Below are 14,739 nucleotides of genomic sequence, written 5' to 3'. Positions count from 1 at the left end.
GACAGAAGAGCACGCACTAGAAGATGGGCAGAGCACACTCAAGGGGTTCCCACAGGCACCCACACAGGATTTACCTGCAGGGCTGAGTAAGCATGTGTGGAGTGCAGAAGGAGGGCTTGAACAGCAAGGAGGGGTGTCGGTAAGCTCTTGTTTTTAGTCCCAAGTTACCGAAACCCTCTCTAAACTGCTACCCTTACATGAAAGTCTGGACACCACCACCCACAGAAGCAGTGCCGTATGCTGAGATTAAAGGGGAACTTAAAGAACTTGTCCCTGAGTCTGCTGTGTGGGAAAACCTGACCATATGCTAGATCTGCTTTGTAAGGTGTCACGGGGAAACGCAAGGGTGCCAGTTATCTTCATTAGAACAAGCGAGCGGGACTTACCGTCTGTAGGGCTCAGCCCTCGGGCCGCTGAGATCATGGAGAGGGACGGGCTGCTGTGCAAGGAGCGGATGTAGTCCATATATGGGTTGATGTAGGGGTGTGGGGGGCTGAAGGGGGACTCTGAAGCTGCAGTGGGGTTACGGTGTGGGGAGATCCTAATGAAGGGCAGGTCTGGATACGTCGGGCTACTAGATAAGGCAGAAGGCCTGCAAACAGAGAAAAAGAGACACAAGACATAGGCGTGAGACAGCATCCTTTGTACAGGAACAAATACATGTCTTTCAGAATCTGTGGAGAAACGTAAAATTTTAAATGGGCTCAGGGTGCCTAGGTTAAAAAAAAAGTCAGGTATAAGCCAATTTTTAGCATTCTTTTTATTTATTTTTTTAAACAACTGGTTAAGTCAATTTATTAAAATCGTTGACTTAAGAATCTGCAATGGTGACTTGAACCTCCACTCCTGGCTCAGTACTGATGGAAGGAACATGCTTAACAATCTCTGAAGGACTGTGTAAGTCAGTGAGTCGCTTGTGGATTCTCATTTGGAAACGATCCCATGTCTTGGAACCTTCACTACAATGCGTTTTTTCTTGTGGTGGGTCTCCGCGGCTTGGTGGCGTGCGCATGCGCACTGGTCCTTTCACGCTCAGCTTCTTTCCCTTTACGCCTCTGGTCAAGTCAGCACACACCCTCTCCAGAGACTTCACAGCGTGGATGGTGGGCGTGATTCGAATCCGGTGAATCGCCCGCCACCTCGGGCTCCACGGGCGTCTTCCGGTATCTTTAAAGGCCATGGCTGTGGCGTGGCTTCCTGAGCGACTTGTTCCTCAGCTGGAGCGGACAGCGGTGAGTCAGGACCGGAGCGGACTGAACAGTGTTCCACCGCACGCACCACCACGCCTCAGAAAGGACACATCGGGAAGTTGCAGTCGGGTAGAATACTATCAGGTTAGCTGAGCAAAGAAAACTGACTTCCGAGCTATTTCACACAACTCTGAAGATATATATATATATTTTTTTTAAGCCAGCCTTAGCCGCTTAGGTACTACGTGTGGTAGTAGGTACTTGTAATACCAGAACTCAGGAGCCTGAGGCAGAAGGGTCATAAGTTCAAGGGTTATGGTACAGTTATTTGCGCAAGGCCAACCTAAGAGACTGTCTCCAAGAAGTAGTGGACGAGGTTTTGGCTCAGTGATAGAATGCCTGCTCATCTCACTCACACACACGCACATGCACGCTAACACTCAGCCGTTAGCTTCCCCCCATGAAGAAAATCCTCTTAACAGCCAACTACGCCATGACTCTATCTTCCAATTGACCCAAATATTAATGGCAACATTTAAAACTTACTTCTTACTTGATAGTGCTTCACTATTAAACAAAATCTGTCCGGTTTGAGCCTCCAACTGGCAAAGCTTCCCATAAGAGGAAGACCAAAGGCAGGCCCATAGGAGATGGGAAGCCAGTCTCTGTATCTACATCTACGAAATGCTTTCAGGGAGGGGCCTTGCAGATAAGGAGAGGGATTTCCTCTTTTCCATGAGGCAACACTGAGAATCGGGTTTCCGCTACTGCTCATTTCTCACATGGATCCTTATTTAGCCTATGTAGTTGAGGATCCAACAACTGAGGAAAACCTGGGCTTGGAAATCTGGAAAAGAATCAGGGTTTCATCAACCTCAGGCCTTGGTAGCAATGAGATAATGGGGACAGTTTGCGTTCCTGAAGTGCAGACTCTACAATGCTCCCTGAGGTATTTGATCTCAGAATTCTGTTTGTAACGTCATCCTCAGGGCACACAGACATTCCGCCACTCCTGGCGACCCCAGGGAAAGCCATGTCTAGAACTCAAGTCTGGAAAACTCTGCACCACTGTTCTCCTTCCCTAATGAACCGTTCCTTCTGTGGACCATCCAGGGAACTGGCTATGACAGGCTAGAGACTCTGTACTTACTGCTTACCTCATTTGCACAGGGCATGGCCACAAGAAGAAGAGACCAACCCTGACAAAAACAGAGGTGCTGAGAGCACATGTTTAAGAGTGAAATGAAAGAGTGTAAGATGCCATTACCTCCCCCACCCCCGAGAAGCAAAGACACTACCGCTGGGGCCCCAGCCCTGTCATTCTGTCAGAACAGGATCATAATGGAAATGGCTCCAGCAAGCGTACCGGCCATGTGAAGCAAAGATCCGATATTCTCTTCCTAGAAAATAAGCTGAAGTAAGGTGCTGGTGGTGGGGATTTTCTCACTTGTATTTATTACCTGGAGCCCCTTCTGGTGAAGTTCACGAAATCCCGTTTCCTAAAATTTACACACAAAGGGTAAGAAGTCTCTGCCACACAGTTCTTAGCACCTAGAAATGTGTAGCAACACACTTAAAAACAAGCTTGAATATGACAGGCACATGTGGAGAGCTACTGGCTGCTATGCACACACACTATTTATGTGTCAATCTGAAAAATTAAAGGGCCTTTATTCCATTGGACAAAAGTGAATAGAAGCTGTTAGAAGCCGTGTGTCTTCTTCATCCCTCAACTACAAGCAGAGTTTCCATTGTGTCTCTGGAGCAGCACCCCCAAACCTCCACATGGTTGGTCTTCTGCCGCTGAGTAAATCAAACTCCATTCAGACTCCTTAGCTCACCTACAAATACTAGGGAAGTTCACACTCATTTCTATAAGAAAGAAAGATCAATCCTTCCAGTTTGACTCAAAAATAATTTTTATAAAACACAACCTTACTCTGAGATACCAGCAGACACGCAGAGAGTAACCCCTTCACTAAGGTCTTGAGAGGACACCGCTGGCAAACACTGTGGTGATCCCGGCAGGTTGAACAATATGACCTACAAACTGGTAAGGGCTGTCTCCCTTCTTGGTGGGTTACTTTGTTTTCCATTTTCATAAGGACTAGAGCTTATTCTGTGGCTAACGTTCTGTCCTCACCAGCCCCAATTCCACTTAGGAGAATCATGCCCATGAGGACAAACCCACATTCCTGAGTACACGGGAGCCATGGAGAGAGGACTGGTTTGGCCACTCACCCCAGAGTAAAGCCGAGAAGTGGAGCTTCCAGGGTTGTTCTCCTCAGTGCATTCTGTGAAGGTGTGGCCGGTGCTCTACAGCCTCTTCCTGAGCTTCAACCACAGGGAGACTGAGGGAATAAATAACTAAGGGAGCTTCCCAGAGGGATTCTGGACAAAGCTACTCCATCCCTGACAAGACTTCTGCCCTCGGGGCCATTCATGCACTAGTGCAAAGGAACAGCAGAAAGGATATTACTCCAAGCTTTGGAGCTAAAGCTGGTAGACTTTAACCAGCTGCCAAATGGGTCTCTTCCAGACACATGCACTCAGAGATAGGGGATCACTGTTTACAAACAAGGTGACTTGGACAGGCTTCGGAGGCGTGCAAAATAGGCACCCGGCTCACTAACTACCTCAGGAAACAGGCCATCTGGTAAACGGAAGCCACCCAATTCTGCAAGAACAGGCAAGTGGTTCACAGCAGTGACTCAGTGTGGGCTCATCAGGAATCCTGGAGACAGGCATTGGACCTCAGTGGAGGGAAGGCATGAGGCAAGCAGCTCAGGAGCAGGTAGCTGTGTACCTAGACACAATCTCCATGCTCTCTGTGCTTTGCTGCCTGGGGTGAAGAATTAACAGACACCCCAAGACTGTGCTTGGTACATAGGCTCAGTCAAAATACATAAGGGCATCTATACATCTGCACATATAAAATCATATTGTATGACATATAGACAGGCACATGTACCAGGATTGGCAAATAGGGAATGCTATTTCAAACCTTGAAATGTTGGGATCTCTGTTTATAATGACATTCTAGCCAGGCATGGTGGTGCATACCTTTAACCCTTTAATCGCAGCACTCTGGAAGCAGGGGCAAGCTGATCTCTGGGTTTGAGGTAAGCCTGGTCAAACTTGAGAGAAGGGAGGGGGCTTCCTCAGGATGAATTCATATTAGCAGCAAAATCAAGCTGCAGTACAGACTTCTGGCACCCCCAAATCGCAATCACTGAGATTCTTGCCATTTTCAATATTCTCTAAGAGCACAGCCTTTCATCTGGCTTCACTTAGTGATAAGCATTTGTTTCCTTGAAAGTCCTTTCCTTGATGAAAATTCTCCCTCCCTATAGTGTATTTTCATTCTGTGCAGTAATGGATTTAATTATGTTTCATACATGTATGTAAATGAACTTTGATAATGTTCATCTGTCATATCCTCTTTTATGTCTATAAAAAAAACAAAACAACAACAATAACAAAACAGGCAGAGGCCAGCCTGGTCTACAAAGTGAGTCTAGGACAGCCAAGGCTACATAGAGAAACCCTGTCTCAAAAAATAAACCCCAACACACAAAACAAGACAAACTTTTTAAAAACACCTGGTGACATAATCCTGCTTGTTTTTAAAAACTCATTTGTTTTCAGCACCATGTAACACTCTGTAAATAAGATGAACCGCAGTTTACCAAACCACTACTGAAGGTATCTTGATCAACTGCAAATTTTGGCAATTATGATTACAACTGCTGTAAGCATCTATTCAGTCTCCACAGCATCAACTTGAATATGAGTCTACTTTGTCCTCCTCCCTGAAGAACCTCCTTGGATTTCCCAGGACTCCCTTAGTAAAGACAGAGAACCACATGAGGTGGCTAAGATTTACAGGTCATTAATGAAATTAGATCCTTTGAAGAAAGACCCTAAATGTGGGCTCCAATTCACTCCTACTCACACATCAGTCTCCTGACCCATCAGATGGGTGTACTGGGACGCCAGCAGCTTCCTCCCTGCTGCTGTGAGCTCAAGAAGCCACACACACAAACCCAATGCCAATTATTTTTGAAAATGACCAACAAAGCCTCTTTATTCTAGACCTAGTAAGTAATGTCCAAATGACAGTTTAGCTTCCAAGCACTGCAGCGGCTGCAGATCCACTGCTCCGTTTCTCCGTATACTCTGTATAAAGTGGACTTCCACATCATACCCTATGTGGTGGTTTGAATAAAGCTGGTCCCCAAGGCTTTGGATATTTGATTGATTGGTCACCAGGAAGTGGTGCTACATGGAAAGTGTTGGGAGGTATGGCCTTGTTGGAGTAAGTGTGGCCTTGATGGAGGAAGTGTGTCAGTGGGGGCCATTGAAACCTCAATGGCCCAAACCAGGCCCAGTCCCTCTCTCTCTCTCTCTCTCTCTCTCTCTCTCTCTCTCTCTCTCTCTCTCTCTCTCTCTCTCTCCCTCTCTCCCTGCTACCTGTGAATCCGGGTGTAGAACTCTCAGCTATACCTCCAGCAACATGTCGGCCTGTATCCTGCTATGCTCTCTGCCATGATAATGGACGAAGCCTCTGAAACTGTACGTAAGGCCCAATGAAATGCTTTCTTTTATAAAGTTACTGGGGTCATGGTGTCTCTTCACAGCAACTGAACACTAAGACACCCTAGTAAGCTGGGTTAGATGACACTTCTGTGGTCATTACTGACAAAAGCAGTAATTCTAAGGACACAAGGGTATATGGATATCCTTGAACTACGATGGCTCAAACTGCTACTGTAATAATCTTTGCTTCTTACACTGCCTGACAGAATCACTTACAAATTCTTGATAGTTAGATCATTTGTCTGTCATTATGTTTGTAATGGAACAGACATCTTTGAAAGAAGGTTAAACTCTTTAAACTTAGCAGGCACTGCTGTTTGAAGGAACTTCGTTAAGACAGTGACCAGGAGGGGTGAATTCTATATAAAGAAATACAGAGGCAACCGCAAAGATACATATAAATGAACATATTTTATGAACTATGTCTTGGTAAATCTTTGTCAGACTTGTTTTTCAAAAGTAGTCAATTGATGATTAAAGTAGCAAAAAAAAAAAAAAAAAAATCAGACTTGTTTTCTGTTGATTTATACTTTCATTAGAGCCACACAAGAAAGGAAGTGAAGATTACCCGCAGCCTCCAAGACTTTTCTGCCTTCATATTCTAGGACTGTATGTGCTCAATTGCTAAAACCACAAAGAGCAAACAAATACTCAGAAAAAGCAATGCTATTTCAAATTGGCTTAAAACCAGACATAAACCGTGCCATGCCATGCCACGCATGCTGTAGCACAGAATTATAGAAATATTGACAATGGCCCACTCAATAAAACTGTATTCAGTGTTAACTGGGCATCCAGGACTAGGATGAGAGGAGGGGGTGTTCCTCTACATCTTGCATGAATTCAGAGCCCCAACATCCCCATTCAGGCAGAAGATCCCCCTAAATAATTTCTACCCATGTAGGAAAAGTCCGCTCTGCAGGTTCTACAGCTGTTTGCTTACGGCCCCAAGAGTCAGTGCCACCTTGTTTCCAAATACCCATGGGAATCTGAGAATGGTGCACTAAGCACAATTTCAGGTAAGTAAAGGCTATTTTGATGAGGCAATCAAACAATATAAATTGTTTCTGTTTGTAGATATAATTTAAGACAAATTTTATAAGGTTAGGAAAATAGATTACAATAAAAAGAATAGAGGATTCTTATAGCATTTTAATAGCATACTAGGATATGTTGCCACTAATGAACAAAACCAACAACAACAACAAAAAAAAACATTGCAAGAATGGCTGGACTTCTTAGTTATAATTATATATCTTTCTCTAATCAAATTTGCTATCACTCGTTCATCTGTCTTATGGGGTTACTATACAATCACACCATGCAACCACTCACATTGCTCATAATAAAAACTGAATGAGGTTCGTGCTCTCACACTGAGAGAGAGAGAGAGAGAGAGAGCTGCAAGGCACCACTGTAACGCCTGCTTCTCTGCCAGTGCTCCAACCATGAGGAGTCTAAACTGTGGCTTCTACATCAATGTATTTTGTATTTCATTTTGTTCCTTAGAAAGCAGTAGACAGTGTTCATCTTCAAGTATCAGTGTAATAGAGACCAGAGAAGGGTTGTTCTTATTTCAGCCAATTAATTGTTCAATGAAAGTATCGTTTTAAACTTTAGTTATTCTTATTTTTAATTATGTATGTGCACCGTGACACAAGCAGAAGGTTGAAAAACAACTTATGGGACTCCATCTTGCCCTCCACCATGTGGGATCCAGGGATTCAACTCATTATCGGTAGGCTTGTGGCAAGCGACATCACCCACTGAGTCATCTTGATGAACTTCCTATAAAGTAGTTTTAATAAACCAGCTTATACTAAATATTTGCTTCCCATAGAGCAGAGAAAACAAATGGTGAAAATGTATGGATAATATGCTAAACATGGTCAGAAGTTTGCATAGTCTGGCAGTTCGCTTCTTCTCACCAAGATAAGCGTCTCTACTGTCTTTGACCCGGAAGCACTTGGTGACCTGAAGCATAGCTGGCTGTTTGGTGGCTCTGCGTTGGCATCTCCAATACTTGCAGCCAGAGTATACACAGGGCAGCTAGTCACTGCGATCTGAGTTGGATGCTTTTCTCCCCCTGAGTTTCCATAAAGAAGCGTGGGTAGGAGCAGTAAACAGGGATAAGAATCAGGGTATTTATTTCTCCATTTCCCTGCTCAGTTGAGACTACGGTTCCATTCCTCAAGCCAGGCTCTGACGACTGATGGACAGCCCTCTTTTGTAGCTGCAGCCCCCACTGAATCACTTCTCTCTTCTTAACTCTCTTCATCCTGGAGGTCATTACTATTATTTGGTTATTCCCTTATCCCTGCTCAACATCCATTCCATTAAACTGCCAGAGCCCTAACTGACAGATCCATTCCCAGTTCCGTTTGAAGGTGAACAGTATTTCCTATGACTACGTAACAAACTTTTACATCTTTTACAGATTTACCACTTTGGGTTTCAATATTTTAAATGGCATCTATAAAGCACAAGCAAATGTTCCAATGATAGTTTCACTGGATATTATTTTATTGGTGAACCACTTACTATGATTTTAGTCCTTGGAGAGATTACAGAAAATACAATACCTAGTCACATGGTCCCCTTTCCCAGTGTTTATTTGTGGTTAGAATGAGTGGGAGGCTACACCATAAGACATACGAATGAACATGATATAACAGGAGCAGAGCACAAAGACTTTAACCAAAGGCTTCTAGGATGCTCAGATGATGAAACATGGAACGGTAACCAGAAGTCAAGGCAGACAGGGTCTGAATAGCGGTAAACCACCAATGGCTAAGTTAAAATTCTGTGTAGTATATGTACACATTAGTGCTAAGGCACTATTTTCTTAAATGCCAAACTTAAGAATTATGAGTAATTTATTTAAAAGAGAGAGTAAGAACTCTGTTTCACAAGTGCAACACTACTTCTAGAGAGTTGAGAATGACTTCCTTACCTTTACTTTCTAATTATTTAACCAAAAAAATCTTTGTTATGATCATGTATAGCGCAGCAAATGAAAACCACAAATTGTTATTAGCATCTATTAGAGTGGCTAAGGCAAAGAAGTGCAGCAACGCAACCACTCAGCCACCATCAGCACAGGCTGAACCTGCCTTGTGAGAGCACAACAGTGGACTGGCTACTTGAGTAGACGCGTACTTCACTATCCACTGACAAACCCCAAAATAATGAGTGCACATGTGACCCCTGAACTAGAAGATCGCAGAAGCACTCTCTATCCTCTAAGAACAGCGATCTGGTGGTAGAATAAAGAACAAATAATTCACACCATACCGAACAGTTATGAAAATGAACCAACTACAATGAGGGATGCTGGAAGGCAGCAGACCATTCCTGGCTAATGAATGACTGTATGGTAAGATCCCTCCCATTTATACAAAGTTTAACGACGGCCAAAAACCAACGTTATAAACAAACAAAAGGATATCAGAGTATTCAGCCCTGTGTGCAGGTGCTTTCATCTGAGAAGACTCACTACAGATCACTGAGCTGCATGCATTTATCTGTGTGCATAAAGGTGCACACAATGTTCACTCCTCAACCCTTTCAAAAGGAAATGCCTATTTTCTTAGCACTGCACACACTGACGTTTCTCATAGTAGCTGCCGTCAATTAAGTTTTGAACAAAGTACAGATATACAATGCTTTTCAAAATTTACAGAAAAGTTTGGGGATTTTAAAAGGAGCGTAAATAATATAACATTTACTACTGTTGAACAAAGATAGACTTGTTAAGTCAGTGGTCTAAGAGCCAGGAAGACAACAGAAGACGGACTGCATATATGAGCTTTGGGAGTGGAGAAAGTTCTTGCTAAGTCAAATCAGAAGTTTCTTGTGGATGGAGAAGCCAAGAAACATCACATGCACTGACCCAGATCCTCTACCAGCACACCACACTATAGGAGCAGTGTGATGGGTTACAGCTATAGTACATTTTATTCTACCCAGAGATGACTGCTAAGACCAATTTGACAAAAATGCTGCTGCAAATTATCTCTACTAATAGATTAAAATTTCGAAGGTTGAAAAAAATTAAATTAAAAGTCCATCCAATCGATTTATGATGTACGGTGCTTTATTTTAGTGAAATTGCTTTTAGTGAACATACTACTGGTTCAAGTAAGTCTCTGGGAGATAATGGGCATCTTGTAGTTCTTCCTACCCAGTTAATTAATGTTACAAAAAAAGGGGGGGGAGCTGAATAAGCTTGACCCTTTAGATTTGTTTTTATATTTAATTATGTATATTATTATTTAATGTGAGCGCAAACATGTACACACAAGCATACGTTATGGTGCACATTTGGAGGTCTGAGGACAACTTGGAGGAGCTGGTTCTTTCCTCCCACCATAGAGGTTCCAATAACACAACTGCACACCGGGACTTCAGGCTTGGCAGCATGCACCTTTACTGGCTTAACCATGTCTCTCCTCTAACACTTCACAAACAAGGGCAGGAAAAGGAAAAGCCAATGGGCAAGCCAGCAGACCTCATTTACACGACTGGTGACAACATGGTCTCTAAATAACAAGTTTTTAATTTTACCATCAATGCATGTTATAATAAAAATTTTAACTTCAGGAAGTCTAGCTTTCAAACAAATGGAACAACAATACCCTATACAAAAGTACCATTTTTGCAATGGTACAATAAAAATACAACTTTCCTATTTTCTCTTTAAAAAAGTACTATGTAATTAGCAACACAGTTAGCATGATGGTTTGGTGTCAACTGTCAACTACATGGACAGAGTATATAATCACCTAGGAGACAGGCCCCTCAGCATGTCTACAGGGAAGTATCTTAATTATGCTAATTTAGGAGGGAAGACCCACCTACTGTAAATGACACCGTTTGTCCTCTCACCTCCAAATGTGCACCACGACATATGCTTGCATGTGCGTACACACACACACACACACACACACACACACACACACAAATACAAAATAAGTCATTAAATGTAAAAAATAAAATGTAAAAGTGTTAGAGATACACGGCCTCAGATGCCAAATATCCAGGTGCTTTGATTGATCACCCTGCCATGTCAGGCCATACTCTTGAACAGTGAGCCAAAACAAACTATTTCCGGATATTTCACTGCAGCAACCAAAAACCCGCTAAAACATATTAAAAATAGTGAGTTCCAGGGCAGCTGCCGCTATGTGGAGAGACCCTGCCTCAAAACAAACTAAAGGGGGGAAAACCCCCAAAGAATTTTAACACAGTAAGTATTTTATATTGCATAATTATATACAAGCACGTAAGTATGATAAGCAATTATCAGGTTCCAATTGCTTGATGAGGTCCACAGAGATATCAGTTATGTGCAGCGGCCTCTGAGTGGGCGCGAAGTGTGCTGTTGCTTGCAACTTCTTTCCTAGCCCTGGACCTGTGAGCGGAAGGGCATGAGCTGCTCCCCAGTGCTGGAATCTGGGGTATCTTGGGCTGTTTCTGAGAAGGCTTCCCGGGGGTCTGTGTCAAGAGTATACAGAGACCTCTCTTTTCTCTGTTCCTTCCCAGAACAAATGTGTTGCTTTCTTTGCAGAGCCATTCTTTTTCTATGGATTTTTCTTCCTCTCCCGAGTGTATCTAAGCTCCAATGTGGATGCCAATCTAGACATGGGCTTTCCTCCTTATTTGCAGGGATACCTTCCAAGACCCCCAGTGGAGGCCTAACACCAAGAGAGTGTGGTGGAGGAAGAGATTACAAACAACAATTTTAAGGATCTGCTTTAATTGATAGTACTTAAAACATGCGGTCTGTTTACATCCGAAAGTATCTATTTAATATTTTTGAATCTCAGAAAACAGAAGGCACAGATGTAGAGAGAGCTTAGTGAAAACAGAAAGCAATTAGCCTGGTACCTGTCAGATGGTAAGTGGTGACAAAATATTGGTCCCTACAAGCAAGAATTTTAAATAATTTCCCTACCAATTGTCCACCCATTCTACAGACCCCACTTTCTGGAATTTGATGAATTTCCCAATATTCAAATGGGCAGAATAAAAGAGGAAGAAGGTCAACAGCCCCCAGGTATAATCTTCAGGAGTCTTCACGAATAAATGTGGACAAAAGTAATGAGACAAGTTGGATTGCATATGAATATGTTTATCTTTAATAGCAATTAAACACAAACACACACATCACTTTTGTAGCAGGAGAGAAAAATCCAGAGTCCAGACTAGAGGAAACAAAGAAAAAAGAGGCACAGCCAGGAAACTCTAACAGACATGCATGACAGACAGGCTAAAGATATCTGTGGAGTAGCCATGGTCATGGGTATCATAAAGAGCAGAGGAAAAGATGCTCTAGCAAAAGGTGGACATTCTGTGCATTTGTGAAGCAGCTGGGGGGCCCATTTCAAAAAAAGGCAGTAGCCCAGTTACTGCTCCCAGTGGCATGGGGCACAGGGCATACAGTTGATACATCCCTGGGTCTTGGAGTGAGGCAGTGTTGGCAAAGTAGACTGAGTGGCCTGAAACAGGGTTGAACATACAGCCACCTGAAGAAGCAGATTCAGCTGGGAACAACTGAAGGATACTGGTTCAAAAAGACCCCAGCATAGACTTCACAGGTGAGGTTCAGGATGCCAGTCACACCACTGGTCTCCAGGTGTTAGTGCTGGTCCCGTGTTTATGTGATTTCTGTTAAACTGTGAGCTGCTCAGAGTCTCAGCCCTCACCAGATGTCCCTAAGAAAGGTACAGATGCCAGAGCAGAACTACTGAGGAGCAGGAGTCAGGCAACAAGCATGCTCTAAACAACTCCCACCCCCACCCCCCACACCATGTGTTCCTGCTCTTCCTATTCCATTTTTCTCTACACTAGAAAACATAGGTCAGTTAGTGAGGTGTGCATAACCTCTGTAGCTAAGCCTCCTCAAGAACCTGGCATGACATTCTTCATTTAATTCTGTATCTTTATTCCAATGTTTCAGTCCACCTCCAGCTAAGCCTGCCTTATGTCCTCTTCTTTAGCCAGTTCCCCTTCAATGTATTTGTCTTCTTTTTCTTTAGAAGCAGTGCCATTAGCCTAACCTGAGTTTCTTCGCTGCTGCTGCTGCTGCTGCTGCTGCTGCTGCTGCTGCTGCTGCTGCTGCTGCTGCTGCTGCTGCTGCTGCTGGTACTGCCCCCCCTTCATTTCTACACACATCCACAATAAATACTAGTGCATTTAGTATTTTTTAGCTCTTCTTTGCCCTCTAAAACCACTGGTGCTGATGGGATAGCTAATTTTCATTTGACTCTTGCTTTATGGTCATTGCTGGCTTGACTTTGATTGCAATTATTTCTGTAAACAATATTCGATTTGATTTGCTGTGACACAGGGGGTGGAGCTTGAGTTCCAACTGCCCAAAACTGCTGAGCAAAACAACAGCCCAGCTCTACAATGCCCTGCCCCTACTGAACAGAGCAAGCATCCCCTTAGAAATAATCACGGCTTTTTTTTTAAGATAAGTGAACAAATGAATTAAAATGTAAAGAATAAATACATCCACTTAGTCATTTAACTCCAGATGTGCCAACTTGAGTGCAAAGCTGCAAGTGAATGAGAACCTGAGCAGCACAACTCCTGAGGAGCACTCATCTCAAAGCAACGGCCGCTGAACTACATTCAATCCTGAAGGGCTCAAAAGTGGAGTTACAAGTGCGTTTTAAGACACACACACACACACAAATCTGAATGCATCCCAACAGCCCACAAACACTGAGAAAGACGGAATAAGATATGAAAGATGAACACTAAAAAGGTATGATTATCGAATAAAAAACAAATTGAAAAACACATTAAATAAAATTAAAAAAAGCCTAAACTATGGAATGGACCAAAGACAGGATGGAATATTGGAGACTGAAAACAAGTTGGAGATACTACAACATTTAAACAAAGAAACGATAAATTAATAATGAAGTTGAGTACTAACTTTAAGATCGATAGAAAACTATGAAAAGCCCAAATCTAAGAATCAGGGGCATAAAAAGAAAGAGGAATTTCATTCTAAAGACTTAAGACATTTTCAACAAAATAGTAGAAGGTTGTTTTGTTTTGTTTTGTTTTGTTTGAGCAACAAAGTTTCTATTAGAAAAGTCCTTGTCTATGCCTGTATCTTGAACTGCTTCTCCTGCTTTTTTTTCCTTTAACAGTTACAGAGTACCCACTGGTAACACACAGTATCACACACACACACACACACACACACACACACACACACACACACACAGAAGATTGTTTAGAGTAGCTGTTCTCAAGTTATAGGTTGTCGAATGACCCTTTCACAGGGGTCTCCTAAGACCAATGGAAAACATAGTGGAATAAATAACAGTGGAATAAAGATACAGAATTTATATTATGATTCACAACAGTAGGGAAATTATAGTTACGAAACAGCAACAAAAATAATTTTATGGTTGGGATCACTACAACATGAGGGAATGTATTAAATAAAGGGTTGCAGCATTAAGAAGGCTGAGAATCACTGGTTTAGAGGAACAAAGTAGACCAACAGGTGAGCAGGTGAGAACATCGATGTGGGGACAAGAGGAGGTCATAATATGTTCAACATACATTCAGTACATGCCTACAGGATGCACTGAATATATATTGAACATATTATTCAAAGTATTTATTTAAAATACAAAATGGGCAAATAACACCCTGGGTCCAAAAAGATACACATCAAAAATATAAACATTTTGATTTTGAAACATAGTCACTCAGCAAACAGCCAAGTCCCATCTATATCTGTAGAATTTCTAATATTCATCTAGCTGCCATATCTAAATAAGTAACGAAGGAGCCTATCTTTCACATCTGTAGAAAATCTGAGTCTGAGCCATGACATCCACAAACTGTAAGGGGAAAAATAGACTTGTACGTATACATTTTCCAGATACAGGACCACCGTGCACATATGAAGTAACAGAGG

The 14,739-nt window shown here is 42.6% G+C and overlaps 2 protein-coding genes across 3 annotated transcripts in view; both read right to left on the bottom strand.

Annotated features, from left to right (window-relative positions):
- The window catches only part of Gli3 (GLI family zinc finger 3), a 271,582-nt gene that overhangs the window by 92,803 nt on the left and 164,040 nt on the right, over positions 1-14,739 (bottom strand). For both annotated transcript variants that reach the window (XM_060372711.1, XM_021640081.2), the window contains exon 5: positions 387-592. In XM_060372711.1, the coding sequence (XP_060228694.1) occupies positions 387-592 (206 nt within the window). The remainder of the gene's footprint in view (positions 1-386; positions 593-14,739) is intronic.
- LOC110550294 (small ribosomal subunit protein uS10-like) lies at positions 631-1,352 on the bottom strand. The gene has a single exon (XM_060372712.1). The coding sequence runs from the start codon at positions 1,178-1,180 to the stop codon at positions 812-814; it is 369 nt and encodes a 122-aa protein (XP_060228695.1). The 5' UTR covers positions 1,181-1,352; the 3' UTR covers positions 631-811.

Source organism: Meriones unguiculatus, chromosome 19 (assembly GCF_030254825.1).
Source record: "Meriones unguiculatus strain TT.TT164.6M chromosome 19, Bangor_MerUng_6.1, whole genome shotgun sequence".
Classification (NCBI taxonomy): domain Eukaryota; kingdom Metazoa; phylum Chordata; class Mammalia; order Rodentia; family Muridae; genus Meriones; species Meriones unguiculatus.
Note: the sequence above shows the minus strand (reverse complement) of the source record. Positions and strands in the feature narration are given on the sequence as shown.